Source organism: Fukomys damarensis, unplaced genomic scaffold, assembly GCF_012274545.1.
Source record: "Fukomys damarensis isolate Sample0158 unplaced genomic scaffold, DMR_v1.0_HiC HiC_scaffold_14, whole genome shotgun sequence".
Lineage (NCBI taxonomy): Eukaryota > Metazoa > Chordata > Mammalia > Rodentia > Bathyergidae > Fukomys > Fukomys damarensis.
In genome coordinates, this window is record NW_022900926.1 from 17,691,053 (window position 1) to 17,701,820 (window position 10,768).

Sequence of the window (10,768 nt, forward strand, 5' to 3'; positions counted from 1 at the left end):
TGTAAAACAGAAACCGCTAAGTGGGAAGCAGGAGAAGGTAAAATAACTAAATTGTTTCCTCTGCTGATAATCTGTTTCATTTACTACTAGTCTCTTTTGTTCATGAAAAGATCATGATACACAGAATGTTAACCATTGTTACTCTCTAATTATGTTATGGAATTTTGTATTATTATTTTTATAGAGAGTTTTTATATTTTCTTTATTATCTACTTGTATTATATTAAAATACAAAAATTTAAATAATTTGGTCTAAATTTTTAAAACATACATTCAACTAATCTATATTTTTATGTGGCATGCCAAGATTTTTCATGTTTATTGTAGCTAGTCTTACATTTGAGTTTAAGTCTACTTTTGATATTGTTTTCTATTTTTCTCCTCTGGTGTTGTTCTTTTTCTTTTTTATAATCTTTAAAATTAATTGAATATTTTATGAGTCCTTTTGGTTTCGTTGTTAAAGAAAATTTTGTTGCTTGTTTTGTTGATGGCTTTGCATTTTATAGTACACTTCAGTGTATCTTTAAATTATCACATTGTACCTCAAATGATAATACACAATATTCCATATGTTATGAAACTTACACTTCCATGTTTCTCTACTGGATTTGATTTGCTAAAGGTTTATCTTTTTTCTTGTTAACATTTTCCAGAGCTGTTTCAGATTTAGCTGTTCTGTATCATTTTCTAACTTACAATTACCTGCCTATATCCTTATTAAATTAGCTTTGTTTTTAGTTTTATTTTGAATTTCTTATGTTTGCTTTTGAATTACCTTTATTGTTTCTTTGTTTACAATAGATACTGTTATGGTTTATATCTATGATGTCCCTCAAAAGTCTCATGTGTTCAGAAGTTGGGCTTTTGGAATGTGATTAGATCACAGAGGTGCTGTACTAATCCGTGGATTAACCTACAGATGAGTTTATAGATAAATGTGCTGTTAGGGCCTGTTCACAAGAGGGAACTCACTGGGGTTGAGACCTGGAAGGGAATATCTCCCCCTCCAACTCTTCTCTTTGTTCTCTACTTCCTGGCGGTCAAGAGTTGAGCAAAAAAAAATTTTTTTTTTCTGCCATACCTCTGAACCATCCTGTTTCTGCCTTGTGGCCAGCTGTTTTAGTTACTTGAGGCAAAATATACCTCTCCTTCTTTCAATTGTGGGTGTCAGCTATATTATCTCTACAATAAAAAAGTGACCAAGACAGATTTTAGCAACAGAAAAGTGGAGATATTGCTGTGACTGTACTTTCCTATATCATTTAGAAGCCTTTGAAAGTGATTTGTAGGAGGAGTTTGGAAAGTTTTGGAGATGCCAGCTAGAGAAGCCTTAGAACACTGTAAGCAGAGTAAGCAGAGGAAAATGAGAGATTCAGGACAGAGATCTGAAGACCAGAATGCTGATGGGAGTGTGAACATTATAATGTGAACTCTGTGAGAGCTGGGAACGAAAAGCAGATGTGAAGAGATCGTAGTTTTATTACAAATAGGGAAGTATTTACAAAGTTGGGGCTTTGGAGAGCATGGGTTCTGAAGAGATTAGCATCAAAAAGAAGCCAAGCACTTCGATCAGGATAATAGGAAAAATGGCTTGAAGGCATCACAATCAGCAAGATGTGTGTGGGTTTAAGGGCGCAGAACTATAAAGCTTTCCATTGAGAAGAATCTCCTGGACCCTCCCTTAGAGAATATTCACTTAGGTCAGTGGCAGGGAATTTATGGTATGCATGCTACAGCAGGCTGTTTGCACCACTGTAGCCTCTAAAATGTTTGCAACAATTACCTAGAGAACTGGTTCCCTGGGATTTGTTTCACAGTGCTCAGTCATCCAGGTACCCAGAGGCCTCTGTAGCCAGGATTTAAGGAAGTCCAGGTACTGCTTAAACAGAGCGCAGACCTGAGTGTCACCCACATGGTGCTGATTTTACAGGCCTGCAGAATACAGGGCTTGTAGGGTCAGGGAGGCTTTCACCCAAATTTCAGAGGGAGGCTTGGCAGGCCAGGGAATGGGCCTCTGAGAGGGTAGTGTGCAAAGCTGTGACGGTAAAACCAAAAGTACAGTGGAAATCCCTGGAATTAGGAGATACCAGGAATGTGGAACATCTGTGGAGGAAAGTGGCAGACGGTGAGTGTAACCTGCCCGGGAGAGACACTGTGTAGATCACAACTAGCAAGGCCATCGGGATGGCTGCCCAATCACTTTGGAGCTCACGACTCACTGTAATCTACCTCTGGTGCTGAACATGGAGCTATGGGATTTCATGTTGGTCCTGCTGGTTATAAATTGCTTTGGTTTCATTCTTCTCTTTCCCTCCATTCCACTCTTTTGGAATAGGAATGCTTCCCCTATGACACTGTACCTTGGAAGAATTTAGCTTTCATTTCGATTTTCACAGGGGCTGATGGCTAAGAGTTTGCTTTGAATCTGAGTAGTCTTTGAACTTGGGCTTTTAATCAATACTGGAACTACTGAAACTTCAGCAACATTTAGAGAATGACTCAATGCATTTTGCATGAAGAAATGGATATGAATCCTTTGGGAGCTAGGTGGAATGTCATGATTTAGATCTACAATGTCCCTCAAGAGGTGGGGCTTTTGGAATGTGATTAGATCATCGACGTGCTATACTTATCAGTGGATTAAACCAATGACGAATTCATTGCTGAATGTGCTGTTAAGAAGTAGGGCTTAGTCTGAAGAGGAGTGGTCACTGAGGGTGAGACCTGCAAAGGTGTATCTACCTCCCTGGAGCTTCCCTTTGCTCTCTACTTCATGGTTGTCATTGGTGGAGCACTTTTTCCCCTGCCATTTTCCTCTCCCATCCTGTTTCTGCCTTGGAGATAGTGAAGAAACTGAAAACGTGAGGCAGAATCAATCCCTTCTCCTTTAAATTGTAAGTGTCATGTATTTTGTCCCAGTAGTGGGAAAGTGACGAAGACAGATGTATTTTCAGGTGTCAGTTTTCCCTGTACTATGTGGTCATACCTCCTAGGTTTTAATTTGTACTATTCTGATTTTCTCTTTTTCTATATAGTCTATATTATTTAATTGATCCAAGATCTCTTTATCAGCAGTTTTAAATACCTTTTCAAATATTCAGAATCTGCTTAAGTAAAAATGTTCTTATTAGTTTTTAATATATTTGCATTTTGTCAGAAAACTTAGTTTTTATATTTGAATCTGAATTTAATATGTAAAATTTATTATTCAGAGCAATATAGCTATGTGCTAACAATGCTGATATAATAAAATGAAATAATAGATTAGTAAGAAATTAAAAAGGTGTCCAATCATATTCACACCTTGCCCCTCTCTTTGAATAAAATAATATGGACTTGTCTTAGTGCATTTTGTGTTGCTATGACAAAATACAATAGACTCATAATTTATAAAGAAGAGAGATCTATTTATTATAATTCTGCAGGTTGAGGGGGTCCCATGTCAAGGTTTTGTTTCTGTTGGTGACCTACCTTTGGAGGTATAACAGTCAGAGAGAGAGAGAGGGAGAAAGTGAAGGTCAGACTAATTTATAAAAAACCCCACTAGGGATTTAACTCAGTGGTTCTGGCGCCTGCCTTGCAAGTGCAGGGTCCCAGGTTCGATCCAGGGCACCAAATAAATAAGAAAAAAAAAAACAACCCCAAACAAACAAACAACCCCCCCAAATTCCTGGTAAGAAGCCCACTCCCTGGATAACATCAATCTGTTTACATAGGCAGGGTCCCCAGGATCTCTTTATCTAATAGATTTCACTTTTCAATACTGTTGCAGTGGGGATTCAATTTTCAATCTGTGAATTTTGGGAAATACTTTCAAACTATGACAATTCTGTTTTCTTAACAGCACCAGAAGTAAGTAGAGTTATTTTCTTTATTTAGAAATATTACCCTTTTATCTTGCCAGTTGACGAGTGAGCCCAGAGAGGCAAAGGAAACCAGAGTTCAAATGATATACTGTGCAGCAAAGCAGGAGAGCTTAAAAGATCTGCAAAGGGCTTTCAGCTGAGTGTTAGTGTAATATCTTTAAGCATATTTCCATAAAAAGAATACTTGAAAAGATTAAAATGAACAAAATGCAATATTGACACAAGACTGAGAATAGCTGCAATCGGCAACAGCCAGAGTGGAAAATCTCTGTAAAAAGAAGCATACTTTGACAATGCCATCTGTAAAGTATGACTCAAACAAGAATAAATCAAAGTGTTTGTGTATGAATGGGCAATGATGTTAAACAAAAGTCTGCTGTGGGCTATTCAAAAAAATAGCCTTCCTTGGGAAAAATCCTGAAAAGCAAACCGAATATCCTTTGTTTCCCCCTTCTGTCCTTGCACTCACTGTGTACCTACTTAATGCAGATACAGCAGTTTATGTATAGCTGAGATCCAATCAGCATAAGGATGATGGAACTCAATCTTTTGAGAGTAGTTGAAGGGTAAGATTTTCTGCCACCAAAGAGAATTTGATATGACATTCAGAAAGGTTTCTTTCTTGTAGGGAAAGTAGTGCATTAGTACATACTACCCTTCTGCCATGTAACAAAGCTCATCTGTTTCCAAATGACGTAACAGTATTCTACCACAAAATATACGAATGTTATGAGTAGACAACTACCTAGCATTCAGCAAGATAAAAGACACAATGTATGACATGCAATTAATGATTACCAGTCTTGAAAAGATGTAAGAAAAAATACACAGCCCTTGAAGGTGCACTCTCATTTTGGGGGACGGCTGGTGGAAACAGTCCATGTTGGATGCAAGCGATCAAGGAGTCCTACACATAACTTACATATAATAATTAAAAGATTAAATATTGTTACTGTTTCTCACTACCAAGGGCCAGTGTTTCTAAATAAAACAGTAAATAAATATTCTTTCCCTTTAGAGTGGGTTATCCACCAGTCTCCTCACCTTTGGCCTGCCCCTGGACCATCCCGTTGAATATGATCCATTACAGGCACTAAACTTTAATTCTCTTTATATGAACTCATAATGTAGTACATGTTATATAATAGGTACTCAGTTGCTATTTGTTGAATGAAAGAAAGTTGGATGTTTTTCTTGTGCTTTTATGTGGAGAAAGCTCAGTTAATTTAGAAATCCCAACTTCAGAAAGTCATGATATCAAACATAAACTGGTTAATGATTAATAAAAATTTTATTATATTATAGTCAGCATTTGGCTATGACTATTTCCCTAAAAACTCACCAGTATAAGGTGTGACGCATAACGATTTTACAGGAAGTAAAATGAAGATGATTGTTAGTAAAGCAGACAGATAGAAATGCACTGAATTGATAGACAATTGCCTTTGAAGTAATTTCATAGCTATTAAGGAAGTTAATGTAATATAAACATAATTTTCCATTTCAATAATCTTGAGTATCATAGTTATTGTTTCTGGATATCTATGAGTACAATAAGAAACAAGGAAACCATGCCCAATAATATCTGTAATATTTTAAATTTATTAAGGTGACTGTATTTCTGTATCATTTAATATTAAAAATTTCAAGAAACAGTATAATATTAAATGTAATTGTTCTAACTTTTCAGGTTAGTGGTCAAACTATAAGTCTATTCTTTAATAATTAATTTGTAATTTTTGTGCTTGAAGCAGTTATATTTTCCAGTAATGAAAAAATAATTATATCCTCAAAGATAAAACTACATGGTTCAATGGAAAAGGAAGAGTTAGATTCTAGTTGAGCATGTAAATGAGCATCCCTGAACAATATTTTCCCCTCTGTAAGAGAAAATAAAAGTTTCTCTGTCCAAAAAAATGCTGTGATCAGTTTAGATGTTGTACATAAGTGAAGTCTGTAAAAGTTCTATTTAAAAGTACATTAACATTAGCTCTGCATATACTTTAAAATAAAATAATTCATAAAATTTAAAATAGAATGAAATGTTTGTCTGAAAATTCCTATCTTAGCACTTATATTTTATTTTATAGTAGACATATATTTCAGACACCCTGGTGTTTAAGGAAAAGACATTTGTGTTTAAAATTGAGGTACTCAGCTAATATAAAACTAAATAAAAATGACTAATAACTATGACATGACAGTAGGTTACCAACCTTTGTCATTGCCTAACTAGAAAACATAGTCTTCTAAATAATGATGTCAAAAACCCCACCAACACATAATACCACTGTAATTACAGTGAATGTGTGCATTGCAATGAGAAAAATGGTTTTTTCAAAGTGTTCTGGAACCCTGCATCTGATAGTAGTCATTTTTTCCCCAAGAGAACTGGCATCACACAATAAAGAGGTTTTACTTGGAAACCAAAGAGGTGAATCTGAAACCAAAATGCTATCTTTTCTAGACTAATTCTTAGCAATACGGAGAGGATGTAAATCACAGTGTAGATGGGCTTTTGAATAATGCATTCTTGATTGATGATTTTACATGGAGCATAACTATGGAATATAGCTCCAGGAACCAGGACAATCACTAGCTGCAATGCCCAGAATACCTAGAGTGTATCAGAAATGTCTTAGTCAAAATTAGTTAACATACCACCAAAAATACACTAAAAATGGACTCTCAACAAAAGCTAACAAGAACTCCACCTTTCATAAAGGTCTTATAAACAATAAAGGGCATAGTACTGTTTAACATACCTCACTGATATATTCAAAATGTAAACATAGTTATTGTGAAAATATGATCGTGGAAAATTAAAAAAGAAAATATGGTCATATTTTACCATCACTGCCTATCAATTACTGATAATGAGGAATCACTTAACTTTTGTAGCTTCCTAATGTCTTTATTTTAAAATACAAGTCTAAATATAATTGTAATTTTGATAGGTCATAGAATTCTGGATTTGGAAGAAAGTCATGACCAACTCCAATTAATTTTTCTGAAATATACAACCAATTAAAGAAAAAGTAATATAATTCTCAAAACCATGCCTGTTAAAATACATCTCTTTCTGACATTATTTTACATTAAAGAGGAAAAAAATGTATACATTGTAGAGTCACTATTTATAGAGAAACAGAAAAATTTACCTGTGGTGTGATTGGCCTGAACTGATTGTAACAGAAGAGGTTGACCTCTCTTTTGTCTGGACCACAGCTAAAATGCAAAGCATCATTCCCATAAACTGCAAAGCCTAACGCCCCAAGAAAGAACATCCGGACAGATCCAAAGAAAAGGGTGTGGAACTGACCAATCACGGTTGGTGGTTTAAGCTGTTAAGATTTTATTTTATTTTATTTTAATTTTTTTAAATTTTAGATTGAATTTATTGGTACATTCTAGGTAGACAGTACAGTTACATTCATTACTGGGATCTTGTACCTTTACATGACAGGTCTCGGTTCTCATTTTTTCCCCTTGTCCCCACCCTCCCTTCACCCCCTTCTCCCCTCCCCACCTTCAAACACTTTAATTCCATTTTTACATTTTATCATATTTTTTTCCTTTTCCCTTATTCCCCTTTCCCTATCCTTCTCACTGTCCCTACACCTTTGGTCCTTTTCTTCCTATTTCACATTGTTAAGATTTTAGGAGGAAGGAAAAAAAAAGCAGTTGAAAATCAGCATTAAGAGGGGACACCTTAAAGGATAGTCTCCTGATCACATTTAAGAAAGTAAAGATTCAAAAGTTTTAAAGCAAGATAGACCATGAGGCATCATCAAATCAAATACAAACCCTGCAGTGTAAGACTTCTTACACGTTTTCCCTCTTAAAGGAGGAAATGAAATAGTCAAATAGGGACATAGTACTAATCAAATATATATTTAAACAGCTTTAAATCCAATTAATATCCTTTTCCTCTGTAACCTTTTAAAATAAAACCATGAGAATATTACTAAATGCAGTACCTCTTTTGGTAAATTAAATGACAAATCCAATATTAAACTTAGTTTGCATGTTCTTAACAACCAAATGATGTTTATTTGTCACTGTGACTTTTTTTCCCTACTGCTTAATTAGGTAATTGAATGAGCTACTGTAAAACATGAACAACTGAAAATACTTCCTGAAATTTTCTATTTATAGTTTTAAATTAAAAATATTTTTGAAATACGTGGTTGTTATTTACATTGTTCTTAATAAATGTAGAGGAACTTATTCATCAACACTCACTCAAGTGAGGTTAAAAGACATGGCCAAAACTCATACAATTGCTGTTTTGCACGGTACTTACACATCCTTCATAGAAGTTTTTGATGTAATTTAGAGACATGTCTCAGGAGAAGTTATCCTGGCATTCCTGTGGGTTAATTCTTGACCCATGTTGCCAGTTCGCTTCTGCCAGATTCAAACTCTCTCAGGACCTTCACAGGAGAAATCACTGCAAATTTCTCTCCCCTCCCTTCTTTGCTGCCTTTTTTTCTTTTCATGGATCTCTGGGGCCCCAGTCAACTTTCCTATCTCTATCCCAAAGCAAAACAAAAGCAAAGAAACAAAAGCAGAGGGCATGTGGTCAGTCTAACAACCCCTTGACTTGCACTATCAGCATAGCCAGCCAGCCTGGAGGGCCAGGAACATAAGAGGCAGCCAGACAAAGGTGCTGAGCACTCAAAACCCCTGCAATTACCTGAGAATTGCCTGTATGTAAATCAGTGGATCTCTAGCTTGGGGTTCCTTGAGGTGTGCCCCGAAAGATAAGTTTTGGGGAAGTATTCCCAATCTGTTCTTGTTTACTTCCCTGAATATAACTAATTTCTAAGAAGTCTAATAAATGGCAACACAGTGATAACTATTACATCATTGAATATTTCTGATGTGTGTTGCTGCATTCGTCATTTTGTTAAACATCTGCTACAGACATGGAAAACTATGCAATTAGATCTCTGTTCTAAGGACACAGAGAGGGGACTGCTAATCTAGGTAAGATCAGATTCTAGCACAAATCATGAGCAATGTCTTCCTTTTCATTTCTCCTTCAGTTTGTTTGTTATCCTGTTAGCCATTGTTATGGGTGCTGAGGATCAGCAGGAACCCAGACAAGTAACTATCTCTAACTGATACATGGGCTTCCATCCAGTTATATCAACTATATCTCACATATCTGTCTTCCATCCAAGTATAATACCACACAGCCATCAGTGGATTATATCTCTTTGTTTACCTGTCTTTCTTATTTTTTTCTTGTTATCTCAAAATTTTAACTCCAGATACCTTCACTGTGTACTTCCAGCAGTGTAGAAGTGATTGTCTAATTTAATCACTGTAACCACTGAGAAGGACAGTAACGTTGTCAAACAGGAATACTATACTGGATAGAAAAAAATGAACAATTTAATAATCCCTCAGAATGGTCACATAAGAGATACTGGTGTTTAGTCTTGCCTTTTCAGAATCAGAATTCCAGATTTGCTTTTTGATGATTCCTATGGTCAGCTGAAAGTTCTGTTGTTTGAATAGAATAAATCTTGTTTTGACTTAGGCCATTGAACAGTAATGAATATTATTGCTTAGTCAGATATATACAAGTGTCAAATGTATAAATCATCAAATGTCTTTCTGTGACCTTTCAGGGATTCATGCAAATGTCTTAAAGGCATGTGTAGAAGAGGGAATTACAGCCTCATCTTCATTGTTACAATCCATGAGAAGCCAAGTTGGTAATATCAGGCTTCTCCTTACAGGTTCTAATCCAATGCCATAATAAGACAAAAGACTAATGCACAGAGGGGTCAAAGCATCACCTTTATACATAAAGATAAAGTTGATGAGGGATGTGTTTTTTTTCTTTGCGAAAGTGTGGTATTTAGGTATGCTGTTGTGTCCTGGTCTATTTTGTGACTGCCTTTCCTTCAGGGAGTGCCTATCTGAGTCTGAGTCATGACCTGAGAAGAACAGGATAGAACTGCTGATTACCGTGAAGAAGTTGCAGGTAAGTGGAAGGTGTTCAATAATAAATGATGTGTACTCCATCCTACCTTTCAAAGATAAGGTAAATTCTTAGATAAGATAGCAGCTATGGTAAGACAGGCCTCACATACATGACAACTGTATGTTAGAATGACAACCTGGGCTTCTATTCATGCTAATAGTTGCATGTACCCAAAAGGAGCAAAAGAGAGTGATCCTCAAGAGCAAATATTCCTTAGACTTTTGTTTAATACATGTTATTAACATGTTACAATACCAAGCCAGATTTAAGAAATAGCTTTTATCATGGATCTGGAAAGATGCATTGTAGATTTGAGAGTGGGACAATAAGAAAAAAAAATTGTGATTATTATTTTATTTGACCCAACTATCCTTCTGCTGGGTATCTTTCCAAAAGAATTAAAGGAATCATACCACAGCAATATATGCACACCCATGCTTATAGTGGCACAGTTCATAATAGCTAAAACTTGGAAACAGCCCAATTGACCATCAACTGGAGACTGGATAAAGGTGTGGTTTTTCTATAAAATGGAGCACTACTCAGCCATAAAGAATGAGAAACTACGTCATTTAGAGCTAAATGCATGCATAGTGAGGCCATACTCTTAAGTGAAATTAATAGGACACACATGTATAAATACTGAATAGTTTCTGTGGTGTGAAATGCCAAACACGTTAATAAGGTTCAAATTGTATAATTGATAATGTGAAAAAGGAAGAAAAGAGCTAGAGGAGTGGGGAAGTGGGAAGGGTAGGGGAAAGGAAATAAGGGAAAAGAAAAAATATGAGAAAAGGAAAAAATGGAAACAAAGTCTTTGTAAATAGGGAAGGGTGGAGCGGGTGAAGGGAGGGCAGTGGAATGGGGAAAAAATAATAGCCAAGATACATCATATAAAGGT

General features: G+C 35.7%; 1 protein-coding gene across 1 annotated transcript; it reads right to left on the reverse strand.

Annotated features, from left to right (window-relative positions):
* Positions 1-6,087: 6,087 nt before the first annotated feature.
* On the reverse strand, positions 6,088-8,211 carry Gje1 (gap junction protein epsilon 1). The gene is given in 5 exon segments (XM_010626603.1): positions 6,088-6,120; positions 6,122-6,270; positions 6,273-6,483; positions 7,028-7,210; positions 8,173-8,211. Coding segments are annotated over 5 exon segments (615 nt in total).
* Between the last annotated feature and the right edge of the window lie 2,557 nt (positions 8,212-10,768).